This window comes from Montipora foliosa, chromosome 12, assembly GCF_036669935.1.
Source record: "Montipora foliosa isolate CH-2021 chromosome 12, ASM3666993v2, whole genome shotgun sequence".
NCBI lineage: Eukaryota > Metazoa > Cnidaria > Anthozoa > Scleractinia > Acroporidae > Montipora > Montipora foliosa.
In genome coordinates, this window is record NC_090880.1 from 25518928 (window position 1) to 25543942 (window position 25015).

General features: G+C 37.6%; 2 protein-coding genes and 1 long non-coding RNA gene across 4 annotated transcripts in view; 2 read left to right on the forward strand and 1 right to left on the reverse strand.

The window, feature by feature from the left end:
- The window catches only part of LOC137980493 (uncharacterized), a 9253-nt gene extending 6533 nt beyond the window's left edge, over positions 1–2720 (forward strand). The window contains exon 3 of the long non-coding RNA XR_011118534.1: positions 1–2720. This exon is cut by the window's left edge and continues 4944 nt beyond it. This is a non-coding gene — a long non-coding RNA (uncharacterized lncRNA).
- A 145-nt stretch (positions 2721–2865) lies between these two features.
- LOC137980491 (uncharacterized) lies at positions 2866–8390 on the reverse strand. The gene is made up of 4 exons (XM_068827949.1): positions 8188–8390; positions 5724–6124; positions 5131–5296; positions 2866–4007 (listed from the first exon to the last, which is right to left on the reverse strand). Exons 1-3 carry the CDS (start codon positions 8269–8271, stop codon positions 5227–5229), a joined length of 555 nt encoding a protein of 184 aa, XP_068684050.1. The 5' UTR covers positions 8272–8390; the 3' UTR covers positions 2866–4007; positions 5131–5226.
- Positions 8391–8486: 96 nt separating this feature from the next.
- Positions 8487–24263, forward strand: LOC137979423 (coiled-coil domain-containing protein 42 homolog). Of its 2 annotated transcripts, none has more exons than XM_068826681.1 (12): positions 8487–8678; positions 10180–10259; positions 10569–12276; positions 12377–12428; positions 15246–15422; positions 16809–16966; positions 18055–18137; positions 18423–18532; positions 18662–18721; positions 20936–21046; positions 22349–22465; positions 23521–24263. In XM_068826681.1, the coding sequence occupies exons 3-12, from the start codon at positions 12206–12208 to the stop codon at positions 23734–23736; spliced, it is 1155 nt and encodes a 384-aa protein (XP_068682782.1). In that variant the 5' UTR covers positions 8487–8678; positions 10180–10259; positions 10569–12205; the 3' UTR covers positions 23737–24263. The 2 variants fall into 2 exon arrangements, with proteins under 2 accessions (XP_068682782.1, XP_068682783.1); XM_068826682.1 differs by having other exon boundaries at positions 8487–8606.
- Positions 24264–25015: the final 752 nt, after the last annotated feature.

Genomic DNA, 25015 nt, shown 5'->3' on the forward strand with positions numbered 1-25015 from the left:
CGTAGCAATTCCATGCAACTTACTCAAAGCAAGGAAAAAAATCGCGCGTGCAAGTCGCGATTGGTTTGCCTTTCCTTCTCATCAATATTGATTGAAAAACTGGTGGGAGATTTTTAAACCAATCACTAGGCATAGCAATAATGCAATTGTGTAATTACCTTCAACACTCATTTGAAAACTGCTCTATGATATTATTGTTAACATGCTTTTAAAAGTACAAAAACACCACTACTAATACGAACACTAATTGAAAATCTAACTACCATAATAAAAGCCATTCAATGCTAAGCTAATGTCAATACACATGTTAATCCTAATGGAACAGCCCATGCTACTATGTGTCATTGATGCCTGCTAATGATAATAGTAACACCCGACTAAAGGCTAAAACAACAATGCTTACTATATACTGATTTTATATGGCTAATGTTGATGGTGGTGCCAATGCTGGTGCTAATACTAATATTAGTGTTGATGCTGATGTTACTGCAAGGGCCAGTAATAGTGCTGATAATACTGATGCCAATGCTAAACGTACATTGTAGTGTTAACTGTTAACGCTTATTCTTAAGATAATACTAATATTACTGGTAATACTAACACTTGTACTAATCATACTTAATGTTGATGCTAATCCTGATGCTAATACTATGCTTAACCTAATTATATAATACTAATGTTAATTTTAATAATGGCGCTTAAGCGTGTGCTAATGCTTACTTTACTGCTCATGCTCATGCAGAATGCATAATTATGCTAAAAAGCATAAAATTAACCCTGAGATGTAGGTACTAACACTAGTGCCTAATTATGCTAATTCTAATGCTAATAAAATAATTCTCATTCCAGTGCTTATGTCGATGCTTAAATTAATTGATACTTAACCCAACAACCCTGCTACATGTACTTGTAATCCTACTTCTAAAGCTACATGTAATTCATTGCTACTGCTAGTACCAGTGGTGCTGATGCTAACATATGCTAGTACTAAAAGCCCTAAATTATGATGTGCTAAAGCAGAAATGTCCAGAAATGCCTCTAAATTAGATGCACACAGATTTCGATAAGCATCACATAGTATCTGCTTGCTTTTCTACCCAATTTCAACATCACTTGTGTCTCAGAATACCGACAATAATTGTGTCCAAGGTTAAAATGCTGCTTCTCAAGTAAGGATAAACAGCTGCATTTGATTATTCTTATAGAAAATGCACAACATAATTATTTATTATTATTATTATTATTATTATTATTATTATTATTAAATTATTATTATTATTACCACGACCTAAAAAGGAATGATAACTTTTTTGCATACCCAATGGGCCATTTCCGACTTCATGTCTGACTCCTCTTCAAAGCGAGTCTAAGTGCAAAGTTTCTCTTATGAAGATTAGTTTTCATTCATATGTAAAGTAGAACTAATTACTATCACAAAATCTTCATATTTAGACTCGCTTTGAAGAGGGGGCAGACATGATCTCCAAAATGGCTTATTGTAGGAAATAGGTAGCAAAGGTTTAGACTTAAGGAAACTTTGCATTGGATGTCAAAATTGGGTGTGCATCTTATTAGGTGAATTTCTCAATATAGCGCGCTCTTGAGATTAGTGCACATGAGATTGACACCAATGATCAATCTGCAAAGCTGATATAACACCAGTGCTTTGCTGGTGCTAGAACCAGTGCTAATAACTATACCTACATATCAGAAACGACGAGACTTACATGTAGGCCAAAGCAAACAAATGCCTATGTCAAAGCTAACAAAATTTCAGTGCCTGTATTAGGAGCAGTATAGGTGTACTCAAGTTGCAACACTCTTCCTTATGTATCTAATAATACAGGAGGGCAATAATTATGGCAGTAAACATGTTAATACTAAGACTGACACTTACTTTAATATTGTTATAACAGTAAACTAGATAAAACTATCATGCACTTGCAATGATTCAGTCAAAGCCAAATGCTAGTTTATACACATGCACCTAACAAATAATAATTTTATTATCAATCAGTCTGCTTATCAGATCTTAGTGATCACGTTAAATCACTTCCTAACCCAAGAGGAGATCATACTAAGTCTTTGGCTGGCACAAAATCTAACAATAAATGCAATGTTCATGTCATCTGTCATTATAGGATGCTTTTAATCTGCTCTGCTCTCCTCCCTAATATCAATATTCATGGTAGAAAGCTTACTAACACTAGTCTAGCAAGTAAATTAAACAAAAGACTACATGTTTTATAAATTAAAGGATTGCAGCTTTAACATGTGGCCAAATGGAGACAACAACATAAAGAAATCCAGCTGGTTGAAGGCAACATAATTATTTGCAATAATTATAAACAAAGTGCAGAGTTGAAGTATTCAGGAGCTTTGAAGACAAATCTACAAAGGGATCAAAGTGGGATGTGAATGCAGTGTATCTGCTTGTGTTAGGACATTAAACAATCTTTAATATGGTGTAACTACATGTATCAAAAAACGTAACTGGAAATGAAAAAGCCAGTGGCTGTAAAATGGAACTGTGTGACACATGAAGTGTGATGTAATTTAGGGTATCTGGGGAAAGTTTTACATGGGAATAGAACTGACTCAAAATACATGTGAGAAAGGTTTGTAAGTTCTGAAAACAAAAAGTACATCTTGAAGTGCTATGCATTAAATTATTTTATTTTATATTTGTGGTTTACTGGGCACAGGTAACCCATGCAAATCCAACGGCAGTATTAACCACAGGATTACCCTTCCTCCTCATTGTTGTTCATTATGCTAATCAGAACACAGTCCATCTATGGGGCACTTTTGCTGTGATGTTATGTCAGTAAAGTTATCCACAAGTAAAGCTGAACTCATATTCCATAATTTGTACATGTACATGTATGCTTTAATAAAAAATGATGACAACAATTTATAAAATTATTTTGTGATTATTTTCCTTGCATTCTTTTACAGTGACTACAATAATTTTTGTATTTTGCCAGCAAACACCAAAAAGTTGGTTACTTACAAAATAAAATGAGTTTTTGCAGCAAGCATAAAATTATCATACTTCATGTTTTGTAGCTTTCTCTTCAAGCAGTGACCTTCTCCTTGTTTTCAGTCAAAGCCATCATTTTGCATCGCTACTCTTAGAAGCTTCATTCTGCTTACCAAAAAAACTATTTTTCTCTTTTTGACATTATTTTTGTTGTGAAAAGACAATAATGCAATTCTAGAGTTTTAATTGACTAATGGCCACCTTGGTATACATGTATGAGGTATTATACCATGCTCTACAAATATCAGTAACTGTGCGCATCAGTTTTTTGTTTTTACCAATAAAGTAGGGACGATTTATCCATGATTTGTCGGTGTTTTCAACAGAACAATTATTCCACTTGTACTTGTTGGATATAAGATGATTATAACCAATTCGGCACCATGCACCTCATCGGCTACCTACATTATGTATCATCTCGTATCCAACCCTCTACACTTGGAATACCATGCATTTAATTGAATGTGCTCAATTAAGAGCACAAGAACTACATCAATTTTGCTGTGGACCGTGACAAAGGTACATGTACAACACACAAGGGTTCACATTGCCTTTCTTTGCTGGACAAAGTCTTTGCGTGTGTTATTGTATTCCATCAGATTATATTCTCAGACTGAAGTTTCAAAGCAATTTCATTAATTCACTAATTTAGACCCTTGATACACTTTAAAAGTTCCTCTACTGAAGGCCTATCAGTTGGCACTTTGCTACAATGGACGAGTGCCAAATTTCCTTGCTTATCCAACACAAAATCTCCTCCCATTTGCATGGGGTCATCTTCCTCAAACATGGCCACAAGTTTACGGCCTGCACGCTTTTGTTCAGCATAATAAACTAGAGCCGAGATGCTCCAAACTTTTGCCACTGATCGTTTGAGGCCCAAGGAAATGTATAGTTGCCGTTTTGGGTCTACAAACATTTTGAACTCACATTTGGTGTCTTGAATCCATTTCTTTGCACCATCCTTAGAATTAAGAGAGAAGAAATTTTGAAATTATTATTATTATTCAGGGCTTGAAATTGCTACCAATACAGTCACATTTGCGACTGAATTTTCTCCCTTTGCGACTAAAGTATCTGGAGAAGTCAAAAATCTGTGACTTGTTTTCACCTTTGCTCCTTCGAAACAAAAGGATTAGCAGTTGCCACTTTTCTGCTACTTTTGCTAATAGAAAGAAAGAAATGACAAAATTATTTTATTTATCTCCGTGAAGTTTCTGCAATGTTACGTGCACAACTCCATTTCTTCGATCAGTCACCATTTTCAGCGGTTTCCTTACACACAAGTATACATAATTGCAGGCTCATATTTTGCTTTGTTAAACCGCTAACACCACAATGCTGCGCAACGATTTTGCAATTAAAATTTGCGAAATTGCGACCAAATTTTCATATCTTGTCGCAAAATTGCGACTGGATTTTTTCGTTCATTTCAAGCCCTGTTATCATCATCATTATTATTATTATTATTCATGTTATTATTATTATTATTATTATTATTATTATTATTATTATTATTTATTATTATTATCAACTTATAACAGTGCAGAAATTAATAATAATTTGAAAAATATTAGAAAATGAATAAAAGCTTGTATGAGACTTGATATCTTTGGACCAGACTAAGTCTCAAAGAGTTTAAATAACTGAGCAAAAAACTGCCTTTGTCAATGATAATAAAATAATTATTCCATCGTAGCACCCATGGCCAATGAGTAGGTGATAAAGTCGTCAGGGTAGGGGATCATCAGAGACCCCATGCCCTTTTGCTGACCCTTTCTAGGCAATATTGCGGATGGCTTAATAAACTCAATGAAACAATATCACAGAAACCCATAAGGGTTGAAACATGTAACGCGCGTTCACAGCTTCCGAATATTCAGTGCGAACTGATTGGTTGAATGTTTCAGTGCTAAGTACCATATTTGGAAGCCTCTCGCTCTTGTTGTTCCAAATATGGTACTTAGCAAATTGAATATTCAGAAGCTTGTTTCCCAGCACACAAGGGGCCGTTACACGTTTCAACCCTTATGGGTTTCTGATATCATTATTGATAACATAATTATTATTTAAAATAGCAAACCTACCACATTTCCAAAGCTGACAACTATGACTTGTGCATTCTGAGCCTCAAATTCAACTATGCGCTGCTGGACTTGGGCCACATGATCACGTCACGGTAGTCAGGCAAAGTGTCGAAGCAAAATCAGGATGGTAGCTGTTGAAGTTAGGAGGTCTTGAATGGAACAGTGTCTAGCAAAGAAACATTAAATGAAGAATACAAATAATTATGGTACCAATAGAAAAGACCCTTTTGAGAACATGGTTCACACCATCTGTGAGCCAGGTTCAAGTTTGTAACTCAGTCATGCCCAGCAGACTGAGTTTTTAATAGTGTATTCCAAAAAGAATCACTACTTTCACAACATTCAAATGACCAGGTCTGAGAACAAACAGTTCAGTAATCTGCTTTAAAATGAAAATTGTTTGAAACACTTGCAATTTCACTTTTCTTTAATTTGTGTTGAGAAGCAGAATAAAATATACATTGTATTACTGTGTTTCTGTTGCAAAGGAAAAATTTCCATTTGATCAAAAGCCAGGGTAGAATACGGCTGTACAAGCTTTAGACATTTGATTATTACTTAAATCATTATTGATCAGCCAGAGATGCACCAACCTTTCTGTGGAAACTTCAATTAATTTAAGTTCACAAGGTCCCTTTGATCCCACAACAACCTGCTCTTCTTTTGAAACCTTGGATGGTGGGTTTATCTTGGAATCTACCTCTTGTAAAAACAAGTTCCACTCCTCTTCAGTCTCATAAAGTTCCTCTTCCATATCACGAATACATTCAAAGTTGTACATCTGTTTTATCATCTCCTCCATACCTTTCCTTGACATCACATTCAGTGATTCAAATGCCGAAAAATAGTGACCAATCATTGATCCCATTCGACGTACTTTGTCTACTAAAAAGTTGTCAATTGACTTGCTTACATTTTCTTTGGCTTCATTCAAGGTGTTTCTTAAAATCTTTTGCAATTTCTCGAGTACTTGAAACAAGTTCTCCATGGCTGCCTAAAAAGTAGAATTATTTACATTGTACATTTAATAGTTAATTAGCCAACAAGTTGTTTTGCCAAAGTCACTTTCCCATTGTCAATGAGTCCATTCAGTGGTGTATGTCATATACAGTAACATCCCATTCTGGCCAGTCTAACCCTTGCCAAAAAACTCAGAGTTTAGACCTACTGTAATTCAGGGCTTCTGATAGGGTGAGAAAAACAGTTGGAAATTATGCGGCACTTTCAAATCTCATTATGCGGCAAGAAAAGTCTGTTATGTGGCAAATTATGCGATTTCATTTTAGCTAATTTAACGGTGTTTGTTTGATCTAAGGGGAGCACAATCCATTCCTTGCTGTTCAAAAACATAAATTATTTGAGCACAAGGGGATGATGTGAAATAAACCATTTGTTGCCTTATTTGAAATTATTGAAATCAGAGATGGCTCATTTTGCCGATTTAGTGTCACACGACTCAGCTTCAAGTAGCTTGTCCACCACAAACTTTTGTACAATGTAGATGAACAACCACTATGTTGCATGAATTGAGCAAAACAGCAGACCATCATCAACATGAAACGTTTCTTTGGGGTACTTTCTGGCCCTGGTTTTTGCCGAAATGTATACAGAGAAGTACGATTTTTTTTCCTGCAAAGAAGTGCTAGGTGTTTTAACAACAAACTTGTCCGTGAGGACGTTTGCTTCAAGTAAAAGAAAATACTGCAAATTGCAAATGACAATCCAGCACTGTTTTCACACCACATTTCTTCAGAGAACATTTTAGAGAAATGGTCATTGTCGCCAATGAGCAGTCGCTAACTATCGAAAACCAGCACCAGGTCCCGACAAGTAAAACGACACCTAGAACGCCAGTTTGTTTGTTTCTTTGTTCTTTCCAGTTTTTGACTTCTTTTGAAAGCTAAAATGGCTTGAGATTATGTTTAAATTATCAAAGAACTTACGAAAAAGCGAGATTTGGTTCTTTTCTTCTGTAAATTGTGTGATTTTGTACATCAAATTCTGTAATTTTTCGTGAATTATGCGATTTGTTGTGATTTTAGCTCAATTATACGAAATAGCAACATCTCATAATATCAGAAGCCCTGGTCATCACTTTCCTACAGCAAGCTAAACCTAATTAAGTCTGAAAAATGTTTAATGACAAACTGTGACAATTTGCGCAAGGCATGGTTAGTGCTGTAGCTACTGTATTATTTTTAATCTCTTGAAACTGTCTTGCATTTTTAAATTCACTTAGGTCACAGATCAGCACCCATGTTGCACCCACTGCTTCTTTCACCCTTCCACCTCAGCAATCAACAAACTATTGGAAATGACAGACCTTCCAACTTTATCGCATTATGCACGAGTCTCACCCCAGCAGCAGATCTAGGAGTATTAAACTGCAGAATATCCAGCCACCATTGTAATCTTGTGGTGGCACTGTTTGAAGAAAAAAAGCACATGACAATACCCGCCATTCATATGAAAACACAGTAAGAGGCTGGGTATTCTGCAGTTTAGCCCAGATCTACATAAATTATATAACATTTAATATTTTATTTCACCCAACCTGCGAAATTTTCAATGTGATTAGAGTCCAGAAGATGAGCTTCATTACTCAAGTTGATTCCTTGAGTACATGACAGCTCATCAGTCACATGCAGATGATGTGATGTTCATTTGTGCACGTGACCGCGTTTTGGGACGTCATCATCGTTGGAAAATCTTCTGAAACTGTATTGGCAATTAATATAATATTTTAAAGTCGTCATTGTAAATTCGGGTGTTTCGGAAACGAAAATCTTACGCATTCAAGAAAAAGGTACTCAGATTAAACGTGAGTGCCCCTTCTCCTCTTAAAAGGCACATGTACAGTTTGACGTTGTTAACCTACATGTAGAGGGCATGCACCCAATTGCAATTGATGAATAAAATCGTCTGGCGTTAGACAGAGTAAAATCTACAGTATCAGTCTCCATCTCAAGAGGGAAAGGGTTAACCCAGTGTATTAGCACAAATATGTGAAATATCACCGAGCACAGCTAAAAGTCGCCAAAACTGGAGATCTCTGACCTGATCGTGTGCACAGCTCCTGTCTTCTTGTTCACTTTGCATCGTTTTAAGTCGCTTTCTTTCTGGTTCCTCTGTTTCTGACATATTTTAACACGTATCGCACGAATTTCTCACCTTCTTCAAATGCCTAACAGAGTAAAAAACGACTGTGTCTTCCCACGAATCGAACTTCGTAGCCCAGCACGATTCACCGCCAATGATTTGTTAGGGACACGGAGAGGGCCTGGATTCTATAGATTTACGTTTATAGGTCAGCGGCTTGCTATATAACACAATTGAAATACACTATAATAAAGAATACACGACGTACCTACGTCCGAGAGGTAATGGCGGACGATTGTCTAAAATGACTAAGAAAAAGAGCATTTGGCTACGATGGCGTCTATTTGCGAACAAACACAATAACAGACTCCTTTATGGTATGATGGGATTGATGTTTTCTGCGCAAATGATATTGATTTACAAACATTTGAAAGGGGAGAGGGTCCATTGTAAGTATTGCAAGCATAATTTTTTCCCTTCTTTTTTTCTACGGCAATAGATGGTATTCAACGTAATAATACACTCAACCAACCGCGCAAATGGACAGACTTTCAAGTCTTCTCGGATAAGAACTATAAACCGTAGGCCCCGTCTTACAAATATCTTCTATGTTCATAAGTTCCCTGCGGGACGTTAAAGAACCCACACACTATTCGAGAGGAGTAGGGGATAAAGTCCCCGGTGATGTGGCTGTCCTGTTCTCTCCAGCAGAAGTGGCCGGCTTGGCGATGATGTCTCTCAAAAGGCTTGTGGTGTATGAGGCCACCTAAGCAGAAACAGCCACAAGTCAAAAAGGGACTTTGCCGAGTGCTGGAACATGTAGATGTAGATGTAGATGTTTTTGCGTACCTTATTCCTCTGGATCGTGCCTTGTAAGCAGACTCATTTAGCCAGTTGACCACATCCACTGCTGCGACTCTTAGTCTTTCATCTCCCCACTATACACCCTTTTAATAAGTCTAATATATGCCGTTTTCCGCTAATGATGTCGAACTCATGCTTTCAAATTTTATTCAGAAATGTACAAAGGCCTAAAACTTTTCCGATTTCTTTTCTTGTTTTAGGCCTTTATACATTTCTGAATAAAATTTAAAAGCATGAGTTCGACGTCATTTAAGCGGAAAACGGCATATATTAGACTTATTAAAAGGGTGTATACCACAGAGGGCAGGGAGATCAAAGATACTGGGAACGTGCTCAGGTTGCAGTTAAAGTTCGTTTCACGGCGGATCTAAAACGGGTCACATTCCGCAGGTCACTCGTTGCAGTTCATTGTTTTACATTTCTGAAAGTAACCTAAAACCCTCAATTTGGCCTACCCTAGGTCTACAGTATATGAGAATTCAGTTTCCCCCTATTGCTTTTCTTTACCTATTGTACTTTTGTATATATATTTTCTTTTGTACATTGGTAAGAAGCTTTATTAAACTTAAACCTTAGGCCTAGGGTTAGCCAAATTGAGGGTTTTGGTTACTTTCCAAATGGTAAAGCGATGCCCTGCAACGAGTGACCTGTGGAATGTGACCTGTGTTTTAGACACACCGTTGAATCGTTCCACGGTCAGCTTTTTATACTTGCCCATCCTAAGGATTTTTTTCTCGCACCTTTCTTAAAAACAAAGTGCGAACAGCACATATTTTGCTGTTTACTTACATGTAGATAAAATTGTGTCAAAAGTGTGTCATCTTGTGAAAAGCAGTGCTTTCTTTTTAACACATATGAATACATTGCATGTCACACAATGTCTTCGACACATAATGGCAATAAGGTTTATATAGGCTTTTTAATTGAGAATTTTTTGGCAAAATTATCTTCTCAGGTCTTTTATCGGGATTCCCATACAAACTCATACACATCCTTCTGTTTTTGTTGGCTTTACCTCACACTGAGCTTGGGGTGCCTGTGGTTTCTGATGTGTATTTTTGGAGCAAATTTGTTCTTACGTTTCAGTAACAGAGGAAGAATTGTTTGAAAAGGGTCCAGTTGTTATAAAGATGGAAGAATACCTCAAGGCAGCAGCAAGTTGGCCAGTATGTTTTGAAAAAAATCATGAACTTGTTGAAAATTCTTGTTTTTATACTGATCAAAAGTGATGTTCTCACACACCACCAGTACACATCATAGCTATGTCAAGCCGTCTGTCACAGCCTGACCTTTATTGTAATCTCAACAGTAATGGCGGACCAATAAAAACATGCAACTGCCCTCCATAGGTCACCTGACTTTTTCCCAGGTCCCAGCAGTGTGTGAGAAAAACGTTTTCCACTTATTTGGTTTCACTCGGCCAGTGGAAAGTTTCACTTAATAAAGTATTCTTTTTGTGCTTGTCCCCTTTTTAGTTCATAAGACATAAGAGAAAAGATCCATTTAAAGAGGATGAGGATCAGTAAAATTATTGTCAGCAAGGTACCAGTGACATCTACGGAAAGGTGAAAGTTACAAAACAACAGTACTCCAATGAAGTAAATCACATACCGAGGACAGGAAGTCTCTTCTAAATTCAGCATCATGAGAGATATTCTCGGCTACTTGCTGTTTTGCTCATCATTTTTTATTGTCCTTTCTACTTTAACATTGACAAATAGAAAGTCATGGTTTTCTGTCGCAGCTAACTGTTGAACTTACATGTACTGTATAAAAATTATAAGCAGTTCTAACTATTCCCAGAGGCAAAAACTTGTAACAATAATGAGTCTTCCTTTTGCAATACTACTGGCTCTGGTGTGAGGTGCACATTTTGTCAAATTCACTTTTTTCATATTTAAGGTTTGCTCTTTAAAGACATACAAACTGAAAATCATAGGAGATGGTATTTGAGAGCAAAGAGCCAATAGTAGTTCTTGGAAAGCATGCCCCTTGCTCCTGCAGACAAAACTGTGGCATTCTTGGAGGAAAACGTACTACAGAAAACTATTTTGCGTGGGAGACCACCAATACTCAACAAAGGGCACTTTTGGTATATGTACTTATTGTGATAATCCAAAAATCATGAACACTAGAAATAATTACGGTATGAATCATTAAAAAGCAATCATGTGCGAGAAAACTATGCTGCAGCCAGTAATGGCAATTAGTTTGTGGTCTTATGTCACTTCTGATTGGTAATGCTTCACATTATGGGAAATGTCAAAATCAAATCAAAGTGTTCACGATTGTTGGATTCTCACAGTAAGTAATAATAAATGACAATGCTGTCCCAATATTTTCCTAGAAGTGCATGTGAGTGTCATGGCGAAGATTGGAAAAAATCTACTGGTGCCAGTAGATCTTATCATTATTTTTAAGGGTTTGAATTAAAATACTTGTATTTTAAAATCATTTCAGATCTCTGTCGTTCTTTTTGAGAAAATATCTCCAATCTGGGCTGGAAACATCAGGAAAAATTCTTGCAGTTATATCAATCGGGGTTTGAACTCATGATAATGTACTTGACACCAAAAACAATGCTCGGGAGTAAGGCATTTTTAAAAAAGATATACAGAATCAAGTCCTACTGTAAGAGTACTATTTAAATAGGAAAATTTAGTTCTTGACAAAAAAATGTGAAAAATACTGCAAGCTGTGAGAAAAAACATCAACTATGAGAATATGACAACCAAATGGAACTCAGGAAAATTGGAATCTGGGACTCTGATTTTTTTCTGAGTTCCTTCTTTCATTTGGTTATCACTATGTTGTCTTTGTTCTTCAATTTTATTAGCTAATGAAAAATGTCCCTGGGATTAAAAGATGAAAGCTCTAATTTTTTTGTTTCCAGTTCATTATCCCTTCCATCCATTGTACAATTACAGATTTTCGAGAAACACGATTAGAACTTTTGTCGCCATGGTAACATCACGGTTTGTTCTGGAATGAAACACATCGATCGTTCGAACAGCTAATAAAATTAAACAGTCAATCTGTAGTTGGAAAAGACTCTCGCGTGGAAAAACAGCAACCGTTCTCAGCCGTAGAGAATACACTTTCTCCAAAGTAAATGGCGACGGAGGGATCTTATCGTCTCGAGCTTGAACCTCAGAAGAAAAATGTCTTCGTGACACAGCTAAGGTGAGAAGCTCTTATTGACTTTTGAGACTTGTGCATTATTAATGTATCGTTGATCTGAGTTTACTCCGCGTCTTGTAACAGTGAGTATTTTGTTCAACAGGGAAGACGAAGAAGATGATCACGATACTCGCAAATTTCCCATCGTTGAAGAGGTTAGCACTCGTGTATTAGCTAAATTGGTACAAGGAAACTACTTTTAGTCTAATCTGCACTGTTCGCGTGGCTGTGTTAACAACTATCAACGGGTGATAATTTCATTAACGATGTTAATGGCCTATCGCAGCTTGCTTGTTTCTCCGGTTTTGAGACAGTTTGAAGCAATCTTGTGGGTCTAGTTTTTCGCTAAACATATTATTTAAACTTTAAGCTTAAACCAATAATTATTGTCTTGAGATCCGATGCAAACCGAATTTCCTGCACAACAGAGTTAATTTGCATTTTGGTGTTTAACTTAATTAGAAATTTACTTCTCGGCGGACATCTTGAAGTCCCTCCTAAGATACTTTCAGGTTTTTATTTAGGAAAATTTCTTTTAATTCGAATTGCAGCCCAATACTGGGTCCTTTCATAAGCTAGTTTTAAATATTGTTCCACAACACTGCTAAAGGAATATGCGCGTTGATTTCAACTTCCTGCAACAGATCCAGCAACTTGCCTTCCTATTCCATGTGTCACTCACTTAAATGGCCCATTGCTAATTTAGCAATGTTGCACAAAAAAATTTGCATATATAGCTACTGTGCATGTACTGTATAGTTACTGTGCATTTACTGTGGTTTTGAGGTTAACAAAGCAGGGTGAGCTTGTCTTGGGCATATTAAAGAACATTGTCCCATGGGTCTATGTACACTGATCTGCAAACTACTCTCTTAGTGGTTGCTACAGTTATATCTTCACCTGGTTTTCCAACCATTAAAACACTCTAAGGAAGAGAATTTAATGAGGCCCTGACAGGGAGGGGGGGTCCCGTGTCGCTTGTCTGAATTTTAAAATCACTCGTGTTGGGGTTTAATTGCGTCATTCTCGGCCTTGACGTCACTGTCGGAATTTTGCTGGGAAAGGATGTCTTTTGCAGAATTTCATTTTATGTGCTGTCGCTACTTTTTGGGCCATGTCGCTTGTCGGAATTTACCCTGTCAGGGCCTCTTTAATGGATATGTTTATCTTGACCATAATGCCTGCTAATACAGGAGTGTCGTCAAGAGTCCATGTTGGACTCTTGGTGTTGTGTATTGTGCAAATTGAGATTGGTGGTTAGTGCACGTTGTACATCGAACTGAAGAGTAATGGGTTTGCTTGTCTGTGACTGGGTGAGATAAAATTGAAACAGTAGTCTTTGGTGTTTGCGGAGCATCCTGGATGTTCATTTGTTATATAGATACTGATGAAATACTAGGATTTCCCTTCTCACCAAAAAAAACATATATGTTTGTTCACCACGCGCAGGGAACATATCATTTTTATCTTTCACATTTGATAACTAACACGATTAGCCAATAAAATGTGGGCTTCCCCTTCATAGTAAGATACTTTCGTGTTGTAACATAATTCCGTCTCTACGACATTAACAATTTTATTGCACAATTTGACATTATCATGATTTGTTTTTCATATTGTTTCATGTTACAACATGGCCGTTCGTTACCACTTTTTTGCCATTTTGAAAATGAATAAAACAAGTCGTTTTTAATCTGGACATTTCATCAATATCTATATAATAAACAGAACATTACATGGCCGCTCACAGGCAACCCAAGCTCAGTTTGAGGGAAAGCCAACAAAATTATAGTAATTAAAAGGATCTGTATGGGAATCAACGGTTATTATTAAAATACCAAGGCTGAACACTCAATTCTCTCAATCCCACTAAATTGAGTCAAATATTCCTGGTTATTAAAATGTTCCCACAGTTAAAATTCCACCAGATAATTCAAGGGCATAGGGTTTTTCTTTCATTTGAATTCGCTAGCCACCAGCGACGTCAGGCAGCTGCATGTTAGTGTCCCAAACAAATCGATAAAACAATGGAAAAGAGCCTCTTTCACACTGAACGCCACACAGGCTATGAGTCTTGGTAACATTGTCAGGGAAGACAAACAAAGACTCAGCAAAAACTCAACGGTCGCCGTGTGGTGATCAGTGTGAAAGAGGCTCTTTTCCTTCATTTTATCAATTCGCTTAGGACACTAACAGCTGCCTGACGTCGCTGGTCAATCTAGTGGATTGAAATGAAAGAAAAACCATTGCCCTTGAATTCTCTGTGTATTTTAACCGTGGGAATAACGTAACCAGGAATATTTGACTCAATTTGGTGGGCTCGTGTTCAGTGTTCAGCCTTTGTATTTTTAGTTATAACCGTTGACAACCGAGGAACCGATAATGGCTTAATCCGTGTTGAATCTGGGAAAAAACCACACAGGAAGGAAGGGACCCACATTATGGCAATAAGGTTAGGCTTTTTAATTGAGAATTTTTTCGTAAAATTATCTTTTTGAACAGGTCCTTTATTGGGATTCCCAAACAGATCCTTATAATTTTGTCGGCTTTCCCTCAGACTGAGCTTGGAGCGTTTGTGGGCCGCTTGAGGATATGAATTTTATCTTCTTGTGCTGATAGTATCTCTCATGAGTGAGGGCAGCGAACAAGTTAGAGGTTCAAATTCAGCACAATAAGATAAAATTTGTATCCCTGTGCAGCCATTTAATATCCTCTATATATTAAATCTCAAGCAGGGTACTCTTTTTGTGTTCAAATCAAATAGATTATGGAATTAGTGGCGACTTTACAATAGGGGCATTTTGTAAAACAACACAAAAAGGCCAAGATATTATCATTCAAGCACCACGTTGTTTTGAAATCCAAAGAAAACTAAGAATTGATTTTTTGGTCATAGTAGCTCTTTAACTGTATGTTAGGGTTAATTGCCAGTTTGTCAAAAATACTTGTTTTCCTTTCATTTCTCATAAAAGTCAGCAAGTAAGCTGCTTGATACAGGATTTAACACAGTGCAGTCTACCTTGCTGCTCAAAAAACAAGTGGAAGTGGAAAAGGTGCAAGAAGACCTGGAAATCAAAAGAAATCAGTTTGCCGAGCGCATGGCTGCTTGCAAGCAAAAAGAGGAGGAGCTGAAAAAGAAACAAACCCAGGTACTACATTTTGTGTTATTTTTGGCCTGCCAGGCCGTTTGCAAGTAGAGAAGTAGAGAAAGTTGCCTCTTCTTTATTTTAAATTATGAAGGCCAGGTCAGGGTGCTGGACTTCCAATTCACGGTTCCTGGATTCACGTTTCGCTCTCTTCACTAGCTGGTGTTGACCTGGTAGTTCCTAGGTAACTTCTTGAGTGCTCAAAATTAGCAGTTGTCTGGTTGTCCCACATGACCAGAAAGTTAATACTTGGTGACCAGTTTTTGGTCAAGCAAAAAATTAAAAGCTTGATTTAATACCTGAGAAAAAATATCACAGCTATAGACAACCAAGCCAAAAGGCTAGTAGAAAATGAATTACACAAGCAGCACCCGACTCACTTCTCGCTTTTCTATTGTTATTTCAAGAATAATAGTACTGTTACAGTAGTGATAATAGTAGTGTGAAGTTAACAATAGTTACCTTGCCGCAGCTGAGCGTTTAATTATATTTCCAGGGTTTTGAATATCTGTGGCTTTTGAAAAACGTTGTCAGATGGGAAAATGCAAGACAAGCAAACATGCAGACGATGCAGTTTAAAGACTCCATTACACAAACTAGGGCTTCCACAAAAAAATCACTAGTGCACACTTGAAACTATGGGATAGTCAAGCTCCATTGCCATGTGATTGCAGTTAATCATAGGGAGTTTCCTAGTGGGCAACCAAGGATTTATCAGGGCAACCTAATTCATGGGTTTGGTTGCTTGGCTTTTGAAACAGAGAAAACCTGGAATTTTTTTTAATTTCGAGCGCTACTTCTCTGCCTGTACTTGTAAATAGCTAACTGGTCTGCCTCCAGCCGGTTGAGACTCTTAGAAAATGTTGTGTTTTTTTTATTTGTGTCAATAATGTTTGATTTGCCTAGAAAAGTCTCGGAAAGGAGCAGCCAATTTAATAGTAATTAGGTTTATTTTCTTCACTATTATTTTAATCCTTACCAGCTTAATTTCCATTGACTGCCTGTGTCATGGTTCACCTTGAATTAACCCATCGACTCCTGCAGAACCTGCTCTCCATTGATGAGTAGACTTGTCTGCCCTTAGACAGTAAAATCTATTGAGTCTCACACCCAGGGCCGGCGGCAGGGTCAATGGGGTAAGACGCAAAAAAAGGTCATAGCAACTGAAGATTCACCACTGCCAACATATAGAATTTAGAGAAAGTACTAGAAAGTACAGACAATAATGGCACCCAAAGAAGCCCAAAAATGTGTTTGGAGCTTTTGGAAATTCACCATTTACTACTGAGCCCTTTGTTGCAGGGCATTAATACCAACAGGAAGAGACTTTCAATTTTAATTTCAGTCGTGAATGTCTTGGTCCTTTTTCTTCTGTCAATACAAAAACAGATTCGTGAGAGAGTGGGCAAGTTTGAGAAGTTCATTGAAGAAAATGATGCGAAAAGAAGAAGGGCAATCCAAAAATACCAGACAGAACTAAAACTGAAAAATCAGAAAAATAGAGAGCTAGATGTTTTATCCACAGAATTGGAGCAGCTAAAAGCAAGGTGAGGTTTAAATGGTTTAATAATGATGATAATGAACTTTAAGTGTCAACTTTATTTAGCGCTACCTAGGGCACTTTTTTCAACTAGTCTTATTTGGGACACTGTACAGAAATCAAAGAAAGTTGGTTGGTTTTTGCAGAGACAAGAAAAGCAAAGTATCTGGGAGTGGAGAAAAACCTCTCAGAGCAAAGTAGAGAACCCACAAACTCAACCCACATAATTATGACACCAAGTCCAGGCATCGAACCTAGGCCACATTGGTGGGAGGCGAGTGCTCTCAACACTGTGCCATCCCTGCCTTATGTTTTGTAAAATGAGTGGTGTTTTTTTTTTAACGATAAAAATCAATGGTAAAAGACGTTTCGACCGTACTTCGGTCATTATCAAGTGAATGGTAAAATTGAAACAGTGAATAATATATATGCATAAAAAGAAGTATAAAAAGATTCGCAGGACTGGTGAAAACGGACAATAAAAACATACAAAGGAAAAACTAATTAAAAACCTTAGCACGAATTGAGGCTGATTGCACATTGAGAGTGGGTCTTAACTCACGAATAAAAAACATCACGAGGCAGTCAAATTTGTTCTTGCACTTCATTAAAACACTAAAATTCTCCATAAGATCCTTTGGAGCCAAAGAATGTTTGTCAAGAAAATGCTTGCCAATTGATGAATAAGAGTTTTTGTGTTCTGCAACACGGTGGTGCAGATGGCGGCGTGTGAAACCAACAAAACCTTTTTTACACTGAATAGGATTAAATAATATTTTCATGACCTAAATTACTCAAGATTTTTTTCCTGTTTTGGAGGAATAACTTGATCAAATAACTACCAACTCAGTGCAACAGCAGAGTTGAACAGAAATATTTCAACATTATAATTATCACAATGTCTTTAAACACTCAACTGATGAAGATGTTGTAATAGTGTTGAAATGTTTCTGTTGCATTCTGTTACTGCGCTGAATCAGTAATCATAATTATATTGTTTGATCACGTTTCTTACAATTACTTTGAAATCTTGACTCATCTCTCAAATTTTTTTTATAATAATTAGGGATACCTTTTGCTCTTTTTTTCTTTTAGGAATATGGCACTCCAAGCAAAACTTGCAAAGTGTTCAGTTTATGAAAAATTTTTGATGAAAGTTCTTGATCAATTACCAGAAGGTGCATATAATTATCATTTTCTTTAATTTATTTTGACTTGACAAATTGTTGTAAAGAGTTCTTTTTCAGCTGATTGACTAAACTACAGCAGCTGTCAATGTAACTTGAGATCCTTTTCTAGTCTGCCACGGTTTAAAAGCAGGATCATCGGTGTAGACGATAGGAGGGAAGGTTCTGGCCCGAATGTGAAATGCCGCTGCTCTTGTGATTTTGAACTCGTCGGATGGGTCAAATTTACTGTGATGAACTGAATAGTTGTGTTTCATTCTGGTAATTTACTTGTAGATTATCTGGAAGCAAATGATGCTATGCTCATGGGAATAATGATGAGGTTCCGAACACTGAGTGCGACCAATCAAACTCTTGTACAGATGCTAGTGGATAAATCAGATCAGGTACATGAACTTTTCCAAATTATGAAAGGAAATTACTGTCTAATTCATGAATAATAATGGTAATGATAAATGATGATAATTTAACCAGATTATCAAATTGTTAAATACTTTCAATTGAAATAATTCCAGGTTGAAGCTGAACAACAGAGGCTTCAAGACATGAATCAAGAGCACACTCAGAGTGTGTTGGTGAGTTATTGAGCATAAAAATACTTTCCCTCACAGGACCCCTTTCATTCCACGAAGCCTCGGAATAAATTATGTTTGTACACTGAAGTTAAACTTCAACTCCACAAAACATATGTTTTCCTTTTTTCTCTTGAAATTTCGCTTTTAATGGAGGGTGTAATATTATAGATTCTAAAGCTGGCAGTCTTTTTGGTGTGTCTGTTAGCTTTTCATATCATTCTGACTTTGTAGCAAAGACAGATCAAGATTTTCGATGTAATGACCACATGAAAAATGGGATGAGAGCGAAGAAATTTGGCGAACGTCAGTATACTACAGAGTGCTCCTGACAATTTGAAACACTTGGCCAATGAGAGTGCAGAATGTAATACGATCGCCATCGAGCTATAACGGCCGTAGCCACACATCTAGCCGAGCGCATGGGAAGATTATAGAAAGCTGAACATTATTTGGAATTTATCCGCCAAAAATCACTGTGTGGTCCCGGAGTGGAGTTGATGTGATAGGAAATTTATCTAGCCTTAAGGCTGTGGTGTTTTTATGGCGATTGGGGCCGTTGCTTTGTGATGCGAGAGCAATTGCAATTTGTGAGACGAGATCGCCGCGAGTCACCAGCCTTTCTTCTCATTATGGGAGGAAATGAAGACTAAATGACGACTAACGACATCGTAAATGTTCGTAAGCCGCAAACCCGTCTAAAACGGACACAGTTTGCACTCCGATTGCACAGAAAAGACGAGGACAACTGTTCGTAAAAATAAATGAAGTTTATTTCTACATTTACAGCTTATTTTAGCATTTATAAGTACGAAGTCTATAAATCGTATCCCGAGCTTGGGCTGTCTGTGCTTTGTACGCTCTGCACGTCCATTTTTAGTTTTTGTACATTTCTTTCACGTTTTCCGTAAATCTGACGAATTTGAATTTTCCGTCGTAGATTCAATACCGCACCTCCTAATTCAGTTCCTGGAAAGTTACACTAGTTTATAGAAGTTAGACAAGCCGACATAATGACGAAAAAGATTAATAAACCTGAACTTGCAATTCTAAATGACGTTTTCGTTACCGTCACGTCTTAGATCTTTAACTCCCTAATTTTGAGTTTAAGCAACGGCGACGGCAACGAGAACGTCATCTCAAAATATAAATTCACGTTGTTGGATTCACTTCGTGCCTATTTCAACCTTTTTTATATGACAAGGGTGTGGTAGTTCCTCAGTGGTGACACTGGTCGGAACAGAGCTTAATTTAGGGGAAAAAATGAAAAGTCATCCTCAAGTGCTGACGTTCGTGATAAAACCTCAAATTTGGCTATTTCACGTTGTTGTTTTGCAGACGACAGCAAAGAAATGGACAAAAGTGAAAAACGCACGTGCAGGGCGTGCAAAGCTTTTGTTTTTGCCCACGAAATATGCACATTTGTGACGTTGTCGTTGCTTAAGCTCCCTAATATTGCTTAAATTGGAGGTTGACTAGCAATAGAGTTATTTTCATAGAGTTATGACATTAGAGTTAGAGTTAAGTTTCCAAAATCCTGAATTCAAGATTTTGGAAGGCCTAAATCCTGAATTCAGAAATACAGAAAGTATCCTAACCATGCAGAAAAGCTAACCTTAGGCCTGAAGTTAGCTTTTATGAATGTTGGCTGAGGATTTTGGAAACTTAACTCTAACTCTACGACATAACTCTATATAAATAACTCTAAGAATAGCTGTCCCCCTTAAATTGTCTAGCAAAAGCAAGAATCACTTCTATCTTTCGCCTACACCTTTTACTACAAGTATACATTTCTTTCATAAAAAAGGCTGTTGTACACACCAAATTGTGTACTCCTGAATTTCCCACAAAAGTTGTTCTGTGTGACATCTCCTTCCAGAGGTCAGTATGTGCAGTTTAATTGGCCAAACTGCGGGAAAGAAATGTTGCGTTCGGGTGTTTGTGGGGAGGAAGTGAAATACGACTCCACTAAAAACGGCTGCGCAGGCAGCTGTCGACTCTGGAATCATGGAATCTCAAAATGTCAAAAGTCCTGAAACTTTTGCCAAGCATTTCATGGGTTCCATTAAATATCTCTGCACCTTCAAGAGGATGACGTTGCAAGGAACAAAACTTGGCAGTCTTTCTTGTTTTTCTTGTCTTGAAATGATGTTTAATGACCAACTTTTCAGAAACTGGCCGATTAAAAGAACTTTTTTAAAACACTCTTATCTGCAGCTTATGAATAGCGAGCTTGCTTGCCTTCAAGAAAAACTCGAGGACACTGTACAAAAGAAAGAAAAAATTGACCAATTCTTAGTCAACAGCAAAGGAATTTTTAGACAACAGGTAAGAGCCAGGAAACGAATTTAATATCATTTTTACTCTTTCGTTTACTCACTTCTCTTTAATTTGTAAATGTAACACTTACAACTACATGCATCTTTGGAGTAGCCTTTTTCGTTGGCGGAGAACGGTGCACAGCGCCCTTTCCCATTCGCGCGATTTCGCCACTCGTTACTTGCCTCCCGCGCTAACAATCCCGCCAGCTACGAAGGCTGCTATCTATGTAGGAATAAGCGTAAACTACAATAATGTGCCAGAAAATGGTCTTCACTCTGGAGACTTCGGGTACAAGTAAAGAGTTCAAGTACGACTGTGGTTCTGAGCATGTGCAGTGTGAAAAAAAAATCGCTTTCCAAACATGAGCGTGCGCAGATTAGACGCTTCTACTTGTAGTCCAATCTCGTCCCCAGAGTCCGCTTTTCTTTTGGTCAGCACCAAGAACACGGACTCTGGCCACTTCCAATTTATGCACATTCGTAGTGGAAATCCATTTTTGTAACCATTGACGACCACTGTTGTTTCAAATTTCTGAGCGTGCGTAGACGAGCCGGATGTCGTGATTTGCGGACTTCCTGCCTTGGAAGTGGCCAGACTCCGTGTTCTTAGTGCGGACCGAAAGAAAAGCAGACTCTGGGGACGAGATTGCTTGTAGTCATAAAGTGAGATATAAAATTTGAGGAAGATACACGTATTTTCTACGCCTTCTCTTCATCTAACAATTCTCCACGAATCATTGTTTCGTATGGAGTCATATCTCCGCCAAAATTAAACTTCGGAATTTGACATCCAAGTTTCAAATTTGAGTCTTGATTTTCATATTCGACATCGAAGTTTTATATCAAACGTTGAAGTTTTGAATTTGACATCCCAAGTTTTGAATTTGACATCCAAGTTCTGAACTTGACATCCAAGTTTTGAATTTGACATTGAAGTGGAAAATTCTGTATTTCACATTCAGCTTTCAAGTTTCAAATTCAACTTGCAACTTTTGAATTGAACTTCACGCATGAATGACTTGACCTTCAATTTCGTATCCTTGGTAACGGTAACCACTGATATAGTTGACTGAGGGCTCGGAAGACTCGGAAATTTAGGAATGGTGGCTGAAAATTTGAGAAGGCTGGCAGAGGTGGTGCAGGAGACATTAACAGTAGCTTCCCTTTCATCCCTTCGAAATTGAATGAGTAGTTCTAGCTAAGACTAGATTATGTGGTATTGCATAATTAGTTAGTAAAACTTAAAAAGGACGCCGAACAGTTCGTCTTTGAATGTTATATGTATCAGTACATTTCTTTTCTTTTTCAGAGTGAATTACTTGGCTGCATTAAAATGTCCATTGATAACATAGCAGACAAGTGTCAGCGGCTTCGAAGTATACCAGTAGAGAGCCTTGATATTGATTCCAAGTTAAAAGTAATACAGGTGTGAGTTTACTCCATATATTTTTTTTTTTTTGGCCAGGGAGAACTTTTCAAAGTATTCAAATAAAATTACCATGGAGCGTAAGCAAGGGCAATGATAATTAATGGCTGCAAAACGTCCTCGAAAAATATAGCTTGGCGTCACGTTCTTGTGAACCAACTTTCCATGTACTGAGATACTGAGAATGTATCGTCGGATGCCCTTTTCCTTACATTACATGAAACTTGTTTATTTCACGTTGTTTGTCAGGACTATTACGACAAAGAAATGAACCAAGATGTAAAACGCACGCGCAGCCAGGGCCTGGAGAGTCGTATGTTCTTGTTCTTGTTTTCTGGCCTTCTCGTTTTCGTCGTTGTCACCGTATGCGGTGTGGCCCAGTGGTTAGGGCGCTTGCCTTGAGATCCGGAGATCCCGGGTTCAAGACCCGCTCTGACCACTCAATAAATTTGTTCCTGGTAGTCCCTGGTTCAACTTCCCAGCTGCACTTGTAAATAGCCAACTGGTTTGCCTCCGGCCAGTTGGGATTCTTAACAGTTGTTGTTGTTATTCTGTTCTGTTGTTTCGTTGATTGTTTCATTGGCCCTGAAAAGCCCCTATGGGGAGCGGTCAATTAAGTATGTATTGTTACAGTATTGTATCTTATGGTGGCTTACAGCAGTTTCAACTATTTCAAGAACGTCTTACTAGAAGGATTGACTACAACACAGTTTCACTTAACGACAATGTTACGGTGTCATGGGAAACACCAATTGTAGCTTATTAAAATGCACTCATTTTTGTAATGTAAAACAGATCACCATAGCAACGGGAAAGTCATCTAAAAACACCATGTGTTTTGTCTTTAAACGCTTATATCTCAAAAAGGACGAAATCAGTGACCCCCAATCGTCTACTGAGATTCAGAGCCACCTTAAATTTTCCAGTTGTGATGGCAGCTCTGAATATGCTCCAAAGAATTTTTGCAACTTTGCAGAGAATTTTATCATTTGTCATCATTGCCCTTTCCCGAAAGAAGTAGAAAACATCTTTCTAAGTCTTGCAATTAATTTCAGGAACACATCGTAGAACACACCGACATTGTGAAATTAGCAAGACTTCCAGAATCCGCGTCGACTGGAGATGGGCTACTTCCCAGTACTTCGAGCATTCTCAAGAACAGATTATCCCGGCATTTACTACTAGACTCACCATTAAAGTCCAGTGCTTCCAGAGGATTTAAAAACGTTCAGCTGGCTTTGAGATTTGCAGCTGACGTTAAGCAGTCGTGAAAAAAAGAACTTTAGATATTTAGTAGTAATTGGATGAGCCTTACCCGTGTATGGTGAATCCAGCGAAACTCGAGTTGCTCCTTTTTTTTTTCAAGAAATGTTTATCGGTTTACCATGTCGGGTTGAATGCTGAAATGGGCTATTTGTCAATCAAGAGCTGGCTTCACAAGGTTAGACATTTGTAGATGCGTTAAACCGTGTGTAACTAGTGGCTTTGGGCAGATCGAGGAAACGTTATAGGCCACGATTACGCCTTCCAAGATCTGCATGATTCCCTTCATCTCACACTCCTATCCAGTCATTGTTAACTATTATTCGCGAAGGCGAGGTGGATTATCGCCGATTTTTTTTAAACCAACTGATAGGTCGCAGACCTTTATGTCACAAAATCTTTTTGTGCTTAACCAGGTGAAATTATTCAGCATTCCTGGGGTTTTGTAGGGAAGTCTTCTGAATGTTTCGAATTGCAGACTTTGTAATAATGTATATAATAAATTACCTTTGGAAATAAAAATTTTATTTTGATAGCTATTCGCTAGTGTTTCTTTTTAGAGTTAACTAGGAAGATTATAGATGAGTGACTCTGGGATCCGTTTACCTCCATGAAACCGTCGTCACATTTCCTTACTTTTCTATGGAGCTGTTTGAAGGCGAAATCTTTTTTCGTTTCCTTGAGCGTACTTTCCGCTGAGGTTAGAGTTGAGAGAGGGTAAATTGTAGGAGATGAATATTCGTCTGCCGCTGCATTACATTTTTAATTTCTATATCAGTTAATGAAAGTAAAATCGTTATGTTACGTTCACTTTGCAAGACGTAATAAATTGGACTTTCCACTATCCAAATATTTAAACTTTACTCCCGTTTTCCCTGACGTTTTAGGGTTCAGATCTTTTGTTTTAACCAACTGACCATGTCAAAAAACATGTTTGCCACAAGGTAACAGCGTTTCACGAATAACAGAAACGATTGAAAAATTGAGTGTACTTTACTTTTAACCGAGATAGAACGCATCATAAAAACACAAAATAAACTGAAAATGGTGAATCTTTAAAGGGGCTGTGTCACGCAAAATGATGTAATTTTATGGGACTTTACAATAACCACTTAAAACTGTTGAACAACATGAAAGAAATACAGCAAAAGGAAAGAGAAGCATGGATCACAAATGGACAAGATTGGAACGGATTGCATTCGGGTAATCTTGAAAAAAGTCTGCCCGACGTTTTTCAAGTTTTTGGCTAATCGCCTGGATAAAGATCGCTTTTGCTCAGAATCGTCT